Here is a 16651-nt window from a genome sequence, read left to right as displayed (position 1 = left end):
TAAGGGGGTGGGGCCCCCGTGGGAGCCGCGCTGGGGGCTGACCTAGGGGTCTTGGGAGCCTCTAGAGGGCCTGGTTCCGCCCACTCTCCGGGGTGCCCAGGGATTGTACCCCCTCACAGCCAGGCAAGAGGAGGACGTCTGGGTGGGCGTTCTGGGGCATCTGACCTGTCCCTGCTTGGCTGAGACAGATGGGGGGGTCCTCTGACTGCCAGATGGAGCCCTCCCCTCACTCCACGAGGCACCGCCCCATCCCATTTTTTTTCCAAAATGTCACATTCTTGTCGCCATTCTGATATTAAAGATTTTATTTATTTGTCGGAGATGCAAGCACACAATTCCATGGGAAGAGGGCTGCAGGCTGTGCTACCTGCAAGCCCCCTCTGAGACCCCATCCCCATCTGTCCGTCTGTCCGCTCCCCTCCACTCCCCTCCACGCACCTCCCCTGTCTGTCCCGCGGGTTCCAGGAGGAGCTGGTGAACAACACAGAGCTGGTGCAGAGCTACCGGCAGCAGATCGGGAACGTGGTGAACCAGGCCAACCTGCAGCTCTTCTGGAACATGTACAACAGGTGCGGGCGGGGCGGGGCTCCGCCCTGTGGCCCCAGGCACTGAGCACTCGCTCCTGGGGCTCGGGGGAGGCGGCAGGCCGGACACGTGCGCTCCCCGGTCTGCAGGTGGGCAGCTGGTGCAGCTCTGAGAAGAGTCACTGCTGGCTCAGGGTCACCCCCCTTGAAGGGCAGACGGGGAGCAGGGCTGTGGACGGACTCGGGTGCTTGGGCTCTTCTGCGCCTTCTCCCGGGGGGCACTGCGGTCCTGCCGGGACGGTGAGGGATGCCAGCAGCATCCCTCACCCCCACAGCCTGAACCTCCGGGCTGACATCTGTAGGTGGGGGGGAGGCTGGATGAAGCCCACGGTTTTCAGGCTGTGCTCCTTGGAGCCCACTGGCCTTCCCTCCTTCCTTCCTCCTACTAACATTGATTAAGCTCCTGCTGTGTGCGTGGTGCTGGGGATACAGTGAGAGCCAGAGGACCAGGCCCTGCCTGCCTCTCTGACCTTGGGTCCGCATGCATGGGCGGTGGTACATGTCGGGGCCGTGCTAGGAGGGGTAGCGACAGCCAAATTGAGGGCCCACCTGGCATGAATTGGGGGGTCCAAGAAGTCCCATATGAGGGGGCGCCTGAAGACCCCCTATTTGTGCAAGCCATGTCCCTGTCTCCCTGTCTGTCAGCTGGGATCTGGGAGGCCTTTTCCATAGCTGAGACAATTCAATAACCAGAAGCCCCAGTTCTGGGCCCAGACGTGGACGTCGGGCCCTATTGCCATTGTGGGACGCTGGGGTGGGGCCTGGTGCACATGGCCCCTGGCATCCCATCCTGAGCTGCCTGTCTCTCCTCTGCCTTTCTCTCTGCAGCCGCAGAGACCTGGACATTAACCGGCCTGGAACGGTGCCCAATGCCAAGACACTCCGGTGAGTGCCCTGTACCCCCCAGGCTACCCCTGCCCCCTCCTCCCCCGGCCCAGGCCAGAGAGACAGCCCTTTTCCTCTGTGTCTGCAGCTGCCCAGTGATGCTGGTGGTGGGGGACAACGCACCCGCTGAGGATGGGGTGGTGAGTGAGGGACTGTGCCCTGGCTGGGGTGGGGGGGGGGAGGTGGGAGTAAGAACATCATTGGCCTCTGGCTGGCGGGACCAGGACCTGGATGTTGGACTCCTCAGCCCACCTCCCCACCATCTTGCCATGCATCTCCACGAGGCAGGCCCCACCCTTCGGGTGAGGGAGGCATGTAGATGGAGGGAGCTGGGGCCAGACCACCTGCCAGTCTCCCCCTCCCTCCGTCCCCCCCAGCAGTGTAGCCCCATCCCAGTCTCTGCCCACCTCAGGCCCAGAGACTGAGCGCTCTTCTCTGCAGCCTCGTTCGTTCACTCTGCAGTAATCCCTGAGCACGGGCATCCTGGGTCTAGCCATGGCTCCTGTTGCCTTTGGGGACTGTTGCCAGTGGTCCCCTTTCCCACTGAAACTCTGGAAGCAGGCAGCCCAAGGCTTCATGTCCCCGTTAGCACAGAGCCCTTAGGGTCCAGGAGTACCTGGGGCTGCCCTCGGTGTGCCCAAAGCAAGGACACCGCCCCTGTGCCCCAGGGCCCGGAGGAATAGGGTGTAGGAATAGGGTCCAGACTGTCTGGACCCAGGCAGAGCACCCCCCCTCTGCCCCTGCCCCATCGCTTAACCATCCTTGACCCTCCCTCATCTCATCTCCTGACCCCTGTGGGCCCTGGAGCTCTCCCAGCCACACCCATCGAGGTGGCCCCCGGCTTCCCGTAAAGATAGGGCCCAGCCCCTGCCCCATTCCTGCCCTGCCAGCCCTTGTGAGTGGAGTCCAAGAGTGTCGGGTCCCTCGGGGTGGGGGTGGGGGACCGCTTCCTGATCGGCAGGGGCTTAGACTTTCTGAAGGCAGCCTGCATGCCCTCCCTCACCAGTAGAGCTTCCCAGCTCTGGGACCAGAACCTGCCTTAGCAACTGGGATAGGGGACTCCCCAGGGCTGGGGCTGCCTTACTCTGCTGACCTTGTCCTTAGGTGGAGTGCAACTCCAAGCTGGATCCGACCACCACCACCTTCCTGAAGGTGAGGCCTTCCTCCCCTGCTGGAGGCCAACTTCCCACCAAGGGCCCACCCTCGGAGGGGCGTGCCTGGGGTCCCATCTGAGGCAGGAGCAGACAGTGTGTCTGCTCAGGGCAGCCTATTTAGGTAGACAGGGCCTGGGCAAATTGTGGGGTGACCCCTGCTCAGCTCACCCCCCTCTCTTCCCTGCAGATGGCAGATTCCGGGGGACTCCCCCAGGTCACACAGGTGAGACTCCTGGCCCTACTTCCCTTTTCTAGCCTGGGTGCAGGAGGCTTTCCTTCCCCCCCAGTCTCAGGCAGCCAATCAAAGCATGTGACTTTCTCTCTGTCCCGCAGCCAGGGAAGCTGACTGAGGCCTTCAAATACTTCCTGCAAGGCATGGGCTACAGTAAGTAAACCTCCCCTGACCCTGCCCTAGAGGCATTGGGGGGGGCAGAAGGCAGAGAGGGGCTGGCGCACCGTGTGGGGTGATGGCGAGCAGCCAGCTGGCGTGTGACTTCTAGGTTCGCGGGGCCCAGAGGCAGCGCATCTCCCCACACGCTTCCACCATGACTGGGAACTCCAGGGCGTCTCCACCTGAGTTGTGAGGAGGTGATCCCAGGCTGTGTCGGGCTCTCCTGTGCCCTCTGGGAGGCTTTGGGACACTGTTCTCATGGCAATGTGGGGTGGTAGGCTCTTCTTCAGGCCTGGGGGACCCGAGCCCGGGGCTGGGTCCTGCCCACGAAGCCCACGTAAAGCTGAGTCCTGCACGCCACCCCGCTCCCCCGCCAGACCCACAGCACCTGAGAAGGGCTTTTGCCACAGGGTGGCCCATGGTATCGGGGGCGTCAGAGGGGGGGTTGGGGGCTGGGGCCTGAGGAAAACATGTGGGAGAGCTAAAGGCAGCTGAACCTGGGGGCGGCACGGGTGAAGACCCCAAGGTAATAGGGGCTGTGGGGTGGCAACGGCCACCCTCCCCTCTGCCGACTGCCCCTTAGCAGGGATGAGATGCCCAGACTGCTCAGGAGTGCCTCCAGCCCGCGCGCGCGCGTGCACACACACACACACGTGCACGCACAACCTTCTCATCTCCTTGATTCTTCCCCTTCCCCCGTATACCTGGCTCTCCTGCTGGAACTCCTCTCCCTGAATTTGCGTCTCCCCCCAGCCTTCAGCCTCTGGAGCTTGTGCCTCCGTGGAAAGACGGAGGGAAGACTGTGAGGGAAGGCTGGGGGCCCAGCCAGGGATGGGCCTGCCGGCCTCTCTGGGGAGAAGTAGGGCAAGAGAGGCCCGAGCCGACAGAGGGACACAGCAGGAGCTCTGAGGCTGGGCCTGAGCTCCAGGGGCTCCCACCGAACGTCTGCGGGTTGGTGGACGGGCCCCGCCTGGTAGGCTGGGACCTGTTCTCAGGGCCCTGTGAGAAACGCCGTCGGGCAGCCCAAGAGCCGGGCAGGATTTCGGAGGTGGTGCGGGCCTCCCCCAATCTGGACCTGGGGAGACTGAGGCCCAGAAGAAGGGGGAGGGTGCTGCCGCTGATGATATGGGCCCCAAAGCCCCTCTCGCCATGAGGCCCTCGGTGCCGCAGCCCAGACTAGAGAAGTGGGGGCAAGAGGAGTGTCCCCAGCGTGGTGTCCAGGCTCCCTCAGGGGCTGCTTTGGTGGGCGGACAGGATGGGCTTCCTGAGGCTGTGGCCCGGCCCGGCCCGCTCTGTGCCTCCTCTCCCTGGCCTTGTGGGGCCACGCTCTTCACCCAAGTTCTGTGTCTTCCCCACCCCTCCCACCCCGCCCTTCTGGCTCTGTCTTCTCTCTTAGTTGCGTACTTGAAGGACCGAAGGCTGAGTGGAGGAGCAGGTAGCCCCGTGCCCCCTCCCCTGCATGGACCTCTGCCCCACAACCCCCCTGCTCCTTCCTCTGTGCGGTGCTGCAGCCGGGCCTCATCTTGCTGGGCTTGGGAACTTTCTTGTGTCCTGCTTGCCTCCGAAGTCCGAAAGAGTCCTGCTTTGTCACAGATCCTGGACTCTAGTGGGCTGCGTCCCCTGTTCAGGCTGTAGAGTGGCCGGGGTTTAGAGCAGTCTGGCTTATGGGGTGCCGTGGGCCGTGTGGCTTTCAGAGCTCGGGCTGTTGGAACCAGAGCCTCACAGCGGAAGCCCGGGCCTGGCCCTGGGAGCAAGGGTGTCCGGCCATGCCCAAGCTGGATGGATGGCCAGTTGCATTCAGAAAGGTGGAATTCGCCCTGCGAGTCTTGTTTGTGCAACTCTGAGTACAGATAGAAACTGGATTTAAGGCAGCCTGTGGCCTCTGCACCTTGTCCTCCTTGACAGAAGTAGTCATGCTCCTCTGTTCCGTGACCCTCTTGAGGGAGCCATCGTGGGAAATACGTCCATCCCTGCACCAGCTCAGGGGGCCCCAGTCCAACCACCCTGCTCTAGCCGTAGCTCTGGCCGGCTGTCATGAGATGGGTCCTGCTGGCCTCTACGGGGGCCGCCGGTCCCCCGCTTCTTGGGCTCAGTCACTGGTGCTGGTGCTGCATGCCCCCGGCTTAGGGTAGATGCCAGAGCCGCGGCTTGAGACGGGCCCCCGCGCCGTTGGAAGAACAGGTCTGGCTGGCCGCTTCGCTTGCGTCAATCCTTGTCCCACCCACCGGGCCCTAGCCCTGCCTGCCGGCCCTCATGCCCGCTCCCATCTCTGTCCACAGTGCCCTCGGCCAGCATGACCCGCCTCGCCCGCTCTCGTACAGCATCTCTCACCAGCGCCAGCTCGGTGGATGGCAGCCGCCCGCAGGCCTGCACCCACTCGGAGAGCAGTGAGGGGCTGGGCCAGGTCAATCACACCATGGAGGTGTCCTGTTGAAGCCCTTGGCCCGGCAGAGACACCCGCCTGCCCCTGCCCGCCTCAACGTCCCACTGCCATCCTCGCGCCGGCTCGTTTTCCTTTTAGTTTATTTTTGTGAAGGCCAAGGGGAGGAAACGGGTTTACTTCTCTTTTGTTAAAAAGATGAGGGGATCCGTCCTAGATGCTGCAGAACAGTCTCCAGATGGTTTTGAGAGACTCACTCCTCCCCACCCCCTGCTCACTCACCTTGTCAACTTGGCTGACTTAGACCCCTCTTCCAACTCCCCACAGTCAGGGCGGGGTACAGGGAGGAAGGGGATTTGCTAAGGAGAGAGTTCAAGTGCTTCTCTGGGCAGGATCCAGGATAATATCCTAGACTGAAGAAAGCACGGGATGGCCCCCTTGGGCAGGCAGTTGGAGATGGCACGTGGTTTTGAGGTGGTGTGCTGGGACAGCAGGAGCCACAGGGTCCAGCTCAGGTACTGAGGGGACAACCCGGAGGAGACACTGGGGGGCACCGGGAGGCAGGAATCCTGGAGCTCTGCAGGCCCCTTTCTCCCCATCTCCTCCACCAAGCACATCTGTTTCTTTTTGCACTTGTGACAATCATCTGAACCGTAGCCACAAGGGGGCGCTTCAGCAGGCAGCAGTTTTCCTGGTGCTCTCTGGGCTGGCCTGGTGATGTAGGGCCAGGCAGGCAGGGTCCAAACGGGGTTTCTCTGCCCAAGGAAGACAACACAGAGGACCTAAGAGGCGGGAACCCCATAGACTGTCTTAGTCCAAACACTCTACCACCTCCTGGCCTTGGCCCATGTCTGAGCCAAGGCCCAGAGGTAGAAAGTTGCCTGATCCTCGTCTCCATTGGGACCTGATTTGGGGACTGAGCTTAAATGCTGGGGTAGCCCATGAGGGTTGGATGCACCCAAGAACTTCATGGTGTCTGCCTTTGGGAGCTAGTATGTGGCTGGAGGCAGTGGTGGCTGAGAGTCCCAGTTCCACGGAGGACAAGATTTTTGCCCAGTTTCCGTGGAGGACAACTCTGTCAGCAGCAGTGTGTCCAAAACCACCAGAAACATGGTATTATCTCTGGTCCTGGTCAAGCTATGCCAGTATTTTCTGTGGGCATCACTAAGAAAGAGAGTTTATTTGGAGAGAAATGGTCTAAGGTAGCGAGACTTCTGCAGGCCCTCACTGCCATCTCAGGACGTCTGGAGTGGCTTGGGCTGGGGCTTACTGGGTCCTGGGGTGGGAAGTGAAGGTTCCTGAAGTGACACAAGGGCCAGGCAGAGGAGAAAAGCTCTCCACACACCCTGGTCTCCTCCTTTCACCTGAAGCCCAGGACTGTGCCATACACATCCCACCCACCCACACTATCAGGGAGAATCTCCTGGCCCAGAAACCAGAGTCACTGGTCTTGGAGCCTACATCAGTTGCCACACAACCTGAAACAAGAGGGGAGAGAGCAATGCAAACTGCAGGGCTGTGGAGGGGACAGTTGCATGTGGGGTGCTGAGGCTGAGCGGACACCTGCATCCACCTTTCCTTGGCGCATATCACCCCCTTCTAGAATCTTAAGCCATTACTAGACTGCTCTAGAGCCTGGTGGAGTGTTAGTCTGTCCCCAGTTCTATTCACTCACGTGCTTCCTTTGAATATCAAATGTGACTGTTTGAAAAGCTGGTAGAATTAATCTCTCTTACTGTAGATAGCGCTGCAGACCTTGGATTTTTTTTTCCTGTGTTCTTTCAGATGAGATATCTATAAATATCTATACATTATATATATATATATATATGTACATCAGGTCTTCCTGCGTGTGGTTTTCCATCAGAGGTTGTCTCTTTGGTCAAAGTAACTTTTAATGGAGTTATTTTCCTCTCTGTATAAAGTGAAGAACCTAATTTTGTGTATTCCAGTGGCTGATGTCATGAAACTTTGAGATGACAAAATGTAAAACAAATAAAACCCTTGTCAAAGTAGAAAGTTAACTGTGCTGGCAAACTAATAAAGAAATGAAGAATTTGAGTGTGGTGACGCCAGGCCCATCACAGGAAGCTTTCCAAAAGGCAGACTTGAGGTTGGTGCTTCTTGGGCTTAGGTGGGACTGAAAATGCAGGAGTTCCCATCCATGTTTCTATTTCCAGTTTTGTTTTTTTGTTTTGTTTTTTTTTTCCCTAAAACTCTACCCCCACCTTGGGGCTTGAACTCAGGACCACCGGGTGATCAAGAGTCACCTGCTCTACCAAATGAACCAGCCAGGTGCCCCACTTATTTCCAGGTTTCCTCACATTATCTTACTAATTCTTCCATTAAAAAAAATAATTATTTGAGAGAGACTATGAGTGGGGAAGGGGGGAGGCGGAGGGAGAAGCAGAAGCGGGGGGGGGGGGGGGCTGGGCCATCCCAGGACCCTAAGAACCCGACCTCCAGCTGAAGACAGATGCTTAACTGAGCTACCCAGGTGTCCCTCCAATCTTTACATTAATTCCACTGGATATATATAATCATAGTTTACAGGTGAAGAAACGGAGCCTCAGGATAAGGGATTTGCCCTAAGAAGCAGCCAAGCTAGGAGCTGGCTTTAGCACTGCAGGACTTCAAAACCCTGCTTCATTTTCTAAACTTAACAGCATGCTACTTTCCTATGTTTAACCACCACTTCTAACTCATTAACTCAATAAACATAGCGTCCCTGCTACGTGTCAATAAAGCACGTAAATAAAAATAAAACCCACCATATGCGTATGATGAAAAACAGAGGGATACACCAGCGAGTGCGTGCAGAGGTTGTTTATTCCAGTTCTGAGAACCCTTCCCATGCCCCTCGGAAGCGCATACAACCTGCCCCACGGCGCCCGGGCACGCAGGCGCGCGCACCCCAGCTCTGCGCAAAGAACATCTTCGATTATCCTGGCTAACGACCAGACGCGATGAGGAAGGCAGGCTGGCCGCCCACCTGGGTGCGCTCACAGCCGGTCACCCGGGAGGCCCTCGCGCTGGTATCCAGAAACTGAATTTTGTTCTCCGAAATGTCTCAGCTCTTGGAGACAAACGGGAGAGAGTTGGGCCTGGCTCGGAGCCAGGCTCGAGGCGATACAGGGAGACATCCGACCTCCCGTTTCCTAAACCCAGCTGCGAACTCTCGGGCTTCAGAAGGACGTTCCCCCGAGGAGTGATTAGACCAGGTGCAACATCCTACTCGTCGGAGGCACGGGCGAACGTCACGTAGCGTCGGGGCGGGGACATAAGCCCCGCCCCGCAAAAGGCCTTTTGCGGGACGCCGGAGACGCCGGAAGCGCCGGCGTAGAGCTCCTGACGCTCGCGGTCTCGGCCATGGCGACTGAGGCGAAGCGCCGGCGGGTAAGTCGCAGGAGACGGGAGCGGGCGCGCCCCTTTCCGCCGCTCCCCTGCTCCGCTCACTTGCGGGGGTCCCTGGCTGCCCTCCGCGCCCCCTCCCCCTACCGAGAACCCTCCCTCTTCTCGCGCCTCCGTCTGCTCCCCCGTCCCGCGCGTTCTCCGGGGCGGGCCCTCTCCACGGCGCTAGTTCGTTCCAGGTGGCGGGGCCTGTAGGCGGCCGCGACGCGGACGCGGATGCGGACCCGGTGGCCGGTTTCCTGAGCTGGTGCGGGCAGGTGGGGCTGGAGCTGAGTCCCAAGGTGAAGAGGCGGGGGGTGCGGGCTGGCGGGCGCGACGGTGGGGGCGGGGGCGCAGGACTTCTCTGACCCGCGGCTGCCCGGTTCAGGTGGCGGTGAGCCGGCAGGGAACGGTGGCTGGTTACGGCATGGTGGCCCGGGAGAGCGTGCAGCCCGGGGAGCTGCTGTTCGCCGTGCCGCGGGCCGCCCTCCTTTCGCAGCACACCTGCTCCATTGGCGGCCTGCTGGAGCGAGGTGGGTGCGCCGGCTAGGACGGGACGAGGAGGCGGGCCGCGCAGCGGCGCGGGTTTTCACCTCCGTGTCTCCCTCAGAGCGAGACGCGCTGCAGAGCCAGTCGGGCTGGGTGCCGCTGCTGCTGGCGCTGCTGCATGAGCTGCAGGCCCCGGCCTCGCCCTGGAGCCCCTACTTTGCGCTCTGGCCGGAGCTGGGCCGCTTGGAGCACCCCATGTTCTGGTGAGCGCCTTAGTAGGGGGGTGGGGAGCACCAGCACCGGAGCTTGGCTGGAACCGCCCTGGCTGGGGACCGGGTCCCCAGGCACTAGCCCCGGTGGGGTGTGTGAAGGGAACTCGGGTGGGGTGTCACTGCAGGCCTGAGGAGGAGCGCAGGCGACTGCTGCAGGGCACAGGTGTACCGGAGGCCGTGGAGAAGGACTTGGCCAACATACGCAGCGAGTACTATTCCATCGTGTTGCCCTTCATGGAAACCCACCCGGATCTTTTCAGCCCCAGGGTTCGATCCCTGGAACTCTACCGCCAGCTCGTGGCTCTTGTGATGGCCTACAGGTCAGTGAGCAGAGCCTTGAAGGACTTTTTTTCTTTAGAACTCTTGGATAAGAGGGGAAAGAACAGTGAACCACACCCCAGTCTCTCACCCTACACTGGGCTTTAGCGGAATTCTCTCTGTGGCAGCTTTCAGGAACCACTGGAGGAAGAGGAGGATGAAAAGGAGCCAAACTCCCCTTTGATGGTGCCTGCTGCAGATATACTAAACCACTTAGCCAATCATAATGCCAATCTAGAATACTCTCCAGTGAGTGCATCCCTGTTACTGTTCTTATGTGCACTGATGATCAGGCATTCGATTCAAACCAGTGCTTGTCATTTATGCTGGTCTGAGAAGCTAAGTGGGCTCCGTTCTCCTCATGGTAAAAACAGGTGAAGTTAGCTTTTCTTGTGATGTAGGTTGTTTGCATATTCCAGACAGTTGGAACACAAAACCTCAATACGTGCAAAGAAAGTTGTGGTTATTTTTCTAAGCTACTGCCATCATTTCCTTGGTGTCAGAGGTTGGCTATACTGTAAGTACTTTGTGGGGAGAAGCAGGGAGGGGAAGGGGATGGTCATACCTAAGGTCTTAAGATAATACCAGGGTTATATCAATTCCATTTACTAAGTGGAAAGTTGTAAGAAAAGATCAAGTTTATGGAATTAGGGAATGGCTACTTTTTAATCCTGTCCTCCATCTGCCATTTGCACTTGGGGTTTAATAGTTCCTTTTTAAAAACAAGCAGCTTTTTAAGTACTGCAGATGACTGAGCAGAGATTCACCTAATAAAGCAATGAGGCTGAACTTGACCTTTTGTAAGTCTCACCTCTTTGATTCTACTGTATAGGCATGTTTCACCTCAGATACTGTACTTTTTACAAATTGAAGGTTTGTGGCAACCCTGTGTTGAGCTAGTCTGTCGGTCCATTTTTCTTTTTTTTTTTCCTTTGGGAGCAGCAGGCTTCCCGCTAAACAGGGAGCCTGATGCAGGGCTCTATGCCAGGACCCTGGGATCATGACCTGAACCGAAGGCAGAATCTTAACAGCTGAACCACCGAGGTACCCCCTAGTACCATTTTTCTAATGCCGCTTGCTTTATGACTGTGTGTCCTATTTTGGGAAGAATTAAAATTGCAAAAATTGCAATATTTCAAACGTTTCCATTATTATTATATTTGTTTTGGTGATCTGATTAGTAATTACAACTCCCAGAAAGCTCAGGTGGTGGTTAGCACTGTTTAGCAAAAAAGGTATTTTCTGAAATACATTTTATATGCACTGGGACATGAAAAAGTTCATTTGACTCATTTTTTTTTTTAAAGGGGTATTTACTTTTTTGTGGTGGTGTGGAACTGATCCTATACAATCTGAGGTATGCCTATACAGGACTTTAATAGGAACTAGAAGTAAAATGTGGGTAGGTGTATCATCAATTCTAGTGCTGAACTGTACCCACTGGGAAGATCTTCCAAAGAGGGAATTAATCTTCATGGGGCTGGCCATGGAAGGGCCTAGTCCCAGCTTCTCCCTTCCATCCCAGAATTGTCTTCGGATGGTGGCCACTCAGCCCATTCCTAAAGGCCATGAAATTTTCAACACTTACGGGCAAATGGCTAATTGGCAACTGATTCATATGTATGGTTTTGTTGAACCATATCCTGACAATACGGATGACACAGCTGACATTCAGATGGTGACAGTTCGTGAAGCAGCATTACAGGGTGAGTGTCTGGTTGATCCAATCTTGGACACCAGTGGGTATGTCTCTGTGCCCACCCCAGGTGCTCTTAAATAGCAGCTGCCCCATTTTTTGGAAACTGGGTAGTAGATTAAGAAAGGAACTGCTGAGTATATGGAGATGTTAACACTATTACTATCTACAGGAACAAAAGCTGAAGCTGAAAGGCTCCTCCTGTATGAACGCTGGGATTTCTTATGTAAACTGGAGATGGTTGGGGAAGAGGGAGCCTTTGTGATTGGGCGTGAGGAGATACTCACTGAAGAGGAACTGACCACCACACTCAAGGTAAAGGGCTGAGAATAGCCAAAAAAATACTTAGAGCTTAGGTGATAAAGGAAACATGGAACAGAGGGAGAACACACTTAAATGCTGTCGAGGTAGGCTTCTCTAAATTTAGAAATATACAATTAAAGGGCCCAATGATTGCTTCTAGGTACTGTGCATGTCTGCTGAGGAGTTCAGAGAGTTTAAAAACCAGGATGGATGGGGAGATAATAAGGAAGAGGACAGCTTGACAATCACAAATATCCCGAAACTCAAAGCATCATGGAGACAGCTTCTTCGGGACAGTGTTTTTTTGACCCTGCAAAACTATGCCACAGACTTAAAATCTGAACAAGATTTACTAGGTAACAAGGAGGTATACACCAAATTGAGCTGGAGGGAACAGCAGGCCTTGCAGGTTCGCTATGGTCAGAAGATGATCTTACACCAGTTGTTGGAACTGACAAGTTAGCAGGTTTTGTGTTGCCTGAAGGAACATCAACAAGAACTTTATTCTAAGCTAATATTCACTGATGCTTGAAAATAATGAAAATTTGGATCTTCTGCTTCACTTTTCCTTTCATTAAGTGCCAAAAGGAAAAGTAGCAAAGGTGGTGTGTTAGGGTTAACTCTGAGGTAAGGCGAATTGTTCGAAGATTGGGCACAGTCTTTAAATTTAAATTTAGAAACTTTAAAATTGGAAACTGCTGACGGTTACTAAGACCAATAAATCGTTTAACTGCTTTGTTCTCAGTCTGAACTAGAGTTAGTAGAAATGTGATAGTAGTAAGGTCTTGCATTTAATAACATGGACTTTAAAGTAGACCTGGGTCTATTTTGAGCAAGCTTCTTCCCTCCAAGACTGTTTCCTGTTTGAGAGGGTTTGATGAGCTATATGGCGCTGGCACTCAGCAACTGTTTTACTTCCTCAGCAATCTGAAGTTTGCTATAGAGGGCACAGCTCACCCTTAAGGGAAGAAACCCTAAGGTAACACACCAATGACATTCAGACCTTGTTAAAATTTCTATTCTTGAACCCTATTGTCCTCTGTGGCCATGAAACTTGACAATCAAAGATATGGCATAAAGTTTAAATATATCAAAATCCCACGAGGAGAAAGGGTATGAAAAATCTTTTGTAATTCTTTCATCACAGAAACCTGCTCCAGTGATTATCTACTGTTGAAATACGCCAGATTAGTGGGAAAGATCTCTTATCGTTCAGCAAGAAGTGATGTTTCCTGATGGCCCCAGGCTCTGTGAGACTGGGCCGTCCACTTTCCTCCTCACCACCAGCACTGGCTGCTGCTACTGAGAAAGGCACAGTGGACTCACACGTATGTCATGACTTTAATGTTTTGACTACAGTATGCATACACATACAAGTAAGGTAGCTAGAGCCCAGGAACTAGAAAGGCTACAAAATACAACACGTGGACCAATACATTTACAAAACATTCAAAATCTTTACAAAAGGGGCTGTATTGGTCCTTTTGACTTTTTTGTTGTTAAACATAGCCTATATGGCTATTCACTGGGAAGGAGGAAGGGCAATTCATACGCTATTAGTCCCCTTTCCCACAATTTACAAGTATGAAGAGAAACCTAGGGGCACTTGTAGGCATGATGTGGTTTCCCTTTATAAAAAGAGCTGACTATCTTGGGGCCTAAAGGGATAAGTTCTCCAGTTGAAATGAGAAAATGATGCTCTCCCTGCAGTCAGCTTCAGATTTGGGGAAGAAGCAAAACAAAAATCCATGGGATCTCAATTGTGAGTTCTTCCCATGTTCCCTAAGCATACCAAATAGCACATACACATTTTTAACAATTTTGTGATTTTTAGGGTCCCCTGTCCACATTAAAAAAAATAAGTTACACAATATTTAAACTGGCTTTTTTTTTTGCTATTCTTTGGGACACCAGGAATGTCAGAGACATGGAGCTATGTTATATCCCCAGACAAGTGCATGGCATCAACAGCCTTCAGTTACAAGCTAGGCAGGTACCAAGTTTACCTACTAGCCTTGGACACATTTGCACAAACCCAAGAAGTTCCAGACAAAGGTTTTATCTTTCATATATTTACACAGTTCAAAATGATATTCACAGCATCTTCTAAATTTTGGCCAAGAGTCAATAAAAAGCATTTAAACTTTGGAACGTGCCCACATAGGAAGCTGACCCAAACAGTAATTGGGGCAGGTACCCGGAAACCAAAGGGCTGGGAAAGTCAGGAAGAGCTGAAAGGATTCTTCAGCCAGTTTATAAACCTGGAACAGTGGGACCTCCAGACTGTGACACATTTACAGCAGAGATGCAGTTCCATCTAACTGGCACCTGTCCCTTCCATTACTTGCTGAGCCTGCTTCTGTCCCATGCAGCACTGTGCAACCGACTGGAATAACCTGAAAACAGAGACAGTTAAAAGTCTGAGAAAAACTTCAGAACTGGCAGTATCTTGGGTCACATGAGCTTTGGCTATCATTAACCTTCTTAATCACCCATCCCAGCTAGAGCCATCATCTGTTTCTCATTCTTAGATAAAAAATTACTTTGAACTCACTTTTCAATTTCTGGGGCACAGTGTACAAACTCGTGGTTCCAGAACTTAAACGCTGGATTTTTAATCAGCTCAATGAAGGTAATAAGAAGACCCCAAGGATGTGGCCTATTTACAATCAACCGTTCCAAGAGAACCCTGGAGGGGAAAAAAGATTAGTTACTGCACAGAGAAACCTACAAATTTATGACTTTTCCTTTACTTTTCCTAACTTTTCTCCGTGATTATGAAACTACATGCAAAAGTTAGTAGCTTTACTAATGACAAGTGGATTAATGTCTATATATATAGTATGGTTAATGCAGGTGGATTCTGGAATTAGACAACCTGGGTTTGTATCTGCCCCTCTTCCCATTAGTGAGCCTGGAACACTGAGTTAAGGTAAAGATAACAATATCATATAACAGTCTGGCCCACTTTTTACGATGTGTGTATCTCTCACCAGAATCTACCCATTGCCCAATCTGTGCAATCTGCACAGATTCCTAACTACCATTACATCAAAAGAGGGGAAAAAAAAACCCCACTTATGATTTGGTTATTTCTCTTTCAAACTTCTCCTAAACTAGACAATAAAGAAAAGCCCAAGTTCTTTAGATAGCTTTTAACAGGCCTGTGTGGATTCAGGACTCTGGACAAAAAAACATCACCACCACTACCACCACCTGAGAGAAACTGCTGACTTTCAATCAAAATGCCAGTACCCTTTGTTAAAAACCTTTTATTTTAGCAGTGATTAGAATTTGTAATTCTCTACTTGTCACTATGTGTCTATCAGACTAATCAACTGCTAGGGCAGGAACCATGTCCATTTTGCTCACAACTGTATCTCCTATTTAACAGTGAAAGATACTCAATACTGACTACATGGGGAAAAAAATCTTCATAACAAAGGGGAAGAGGCACCACTTAGAATTATCTGGAAAACATCTCCCTTACCTTGTAATCTGTTCTTGGATAGCTTCAGTGTTGGCTTCTGCAAAAAGGTACAGCATGGTACAGCTGAAGTAGTGAGTGTGGCTATTTGGGTACCGCAGCTGATTTGCAATGGCATTCAGGAAGAGATACCGACCTAGAAATTCAGAAAACTCATTTCAGACCTGTCTCACATGAAAAGCCAACATAAAAAGACAAATCATTCTGAGGGGCTACAGTTTGGATTTCTGCAGTCAAATGCTCTGCCACTGAGCTATTTGCGCTAAGGTGTGGATTTCTGATACAGGTTTTCACAGTATCCTTTAGTTTCAACCAGTTGTTCTTGAGTCCCCAGTGTTTCCATTTCTGGGGGTGGGCGGTTGTTACTTTGTATTTTCATTTTTTATAATATTTAAAAACAGACCCACTGCATATAAGCATTTAAAAAAATTAGGGAAGAATATCACTTTTAATTTCACAGATTTCTTTAATGTCGCTTAACAGACAGCTGGATTCTTCTGCCCCATGTTCAGTGTGTTCCAGTATTATGTTTTATGTAGGCCCTGGAAAACGCCACTGTACACTCATGACAACTTGAGTACACACACTTGAGTATACACACATATCATTACTGTGAAAGTAGTTTTGGCCTCATAGCTCTTATGTAAAAGGGTCTTGGGGACACCCCTTAAGGGCTTTCACTCCACATTTTGAGAACCACTAGTTTAGACTATATTGGAATAAATACCTATTAACTGGGTTCTGGTTGTCTGCCTCTGCTTGATTATTACTCATGTTTATAAGGCTACCCAAGTGAGCTTTAACACTAAAGGCTATGCCCCCCCCCACTTTATTTTTTGCTGAGTGTGGACATAATGGTGTTCAGTCTTGTTAAATCTTGATTTTACACTGTTTCAAATCCCTTCACAAATAGACAAACAAGCGTTTGTATATCAAGATTAACTATCCTCTCCAGAACTGATAACAGCAAAGTTAAAAGTAGGCATCCTTTTTGAAGTATATGTATGTTAAGGGTGCCTGAGTGGCTCAGTTGGTTAAGCATCATCCAGCTATTGATCTCAGGGTCACCTGAATTCAAACACCTGTAGGGCTTTTTTTTTTTTAATATTTAATAATTTTTTAAAAAATTTTAATATGAAGTACTTTTAAATAAAGTACTTTTGTGTTAAAATAAGCAAGTCTATGTAGTTGATTAGTACCTACTGGGGTCTCTATTAAGAAAGAATATAGAAGACCAAAAGAAATCTGATTCGACCAGGCAAGATGCAACCTTTGGGAAGAATTATATACTGTCAACTTTCT

At 52.2% G+C, this 16651-nt stretch overlaps 3 protein-coding genes across 15 annotated transcripts in view; 2 read left to right on the top strand and 1 right to left on the bottom strand.

Annotated features, from left to right (window-relative positions):
- Positions 1 to 7455, top strand: part of NDRG4 (NDRG family member 4) — a 42139-nt gene extending 34684 nt beyond the window's left edge. For 3 of the 5 annotated variants that reach the window (XM_045988171.1, XM_045988166.1, XM_045988169.1), the window contains 8 exons: positions 466 to 569; positions 1413 to 1469; positions 1558 to 1609; positions 2574 to 2621; positions 2811 to 2846; positions 2957 to 3008; positions 4411 to 4449; positions 5294 to 7455. In XM_045988171.1, coding sequence (XP_045844127.1) covers positions 466 to 569; positions 1413 to 1469; positions 1558 to 1609; positions 2574 to 2621; positions 2811 to 2846; positions 2957 to 3008; positions 4411 to 4449; positions 5294 to 5448 — 543 coding nt within the window. In that variant the 3' untranslated portion in view covers positions 5449 to 7455. The remainder of the gene's footprint in view (positions 1 to 465; positions 570 to 1412; positions 1470 to 1557; positions 1610 to 2573; positions 2622 to 2810; positions 2847 to 2956; positions 3009 to 4410; positions 4450 to 5293) is intronic. The other 2 variants (XM_045988167.1, XM_045988170.1) reach the window with 1 other exon arrangement.
- A 1247-nt stretch (positions 7456 to 8702) lies between these two features.
- Positions 8703 to 13229, top strand: SETD6 (SET domain containing 6, protein lysine methyltransferase). Of its 2 annotated transcripts, none has more exons than XM_045989221.1 (9): positions 8703 to 8790; positions 8985 to 9086; positions 9173 to 9317; positions 9395 to 9536; positions 9671 to 9865; positions 9992 to 10112; positions 11389 to 11569; positions 11732 to 11874; positions 12023 to 13229. In XM_045989221.1, exons 1-9 carry the CDS (start codon positions 8764 to 8766, stop codon positions 12323 to 12325), a joined length of 1359 nt encoding a protein of 452 aa, XP_045845177.1. In that variant the 5' UTR covers positions 8703 to 8763; the 3' UTR covers positions 12326 to 13229. The 2 variants fall into 2 exon arrangements, with proteins under 2 accessions (XP_045845177.1, XP_045845178.1); XM_045989222.1 differs by having other exon boundaries at positions 8704 to 8790; positions 8985 to 9062.
- Positions 13230 to 13905: 676 nt separating this feature from the next.
- Positions 13906 to 16651, bottom strand: part of CNOT1 (CCR4-NOT transcription complex subunit 1) — a 106766-nt gene continuing 104020 nt past the window's right edge. For all 8 annotated transcript variants that reach the window (XM_045989212.1, XM_045989216.1, XM_045989215.1 and 5 more), the window contains exons 47-49: positions 15353 to 15485; positions 14417 to 14551; positions 13906 to 14258 (exon numbers count right to left, since the gene is read on the bottom strand). In XM_045989212.1, the coding sequence (XP_045845168.1) occupies positions 14180 to 14258; positions 14417 to 14551; positions 15353 to 15485 (347 nt within the window). In that variant the 3' untranslated portion in view covers positions 13906 to 14179. The remainder of the gene's footprint in view (positions 14259 to 14416; positions 14552 to 15352; positions 15486 to 16651) is intronic.

Source organism: Meles meles, chromosome 19, assembly GCF_922984935.1.
Source record: "Meles meles chromosome 19, mMelMel3.1 paternal haplotype, whole genome shotgun sequence".
Classification (NCBI taxonomy): domain Eukaryota; kingdom Metazoa; phylum Chordata; class Mammalia; order Carnivora; family Mustelidae; genus Meles; species Meles meles.
This window is presented reverse-complemented; position numbering and strand designations above follow the sequence as displayed.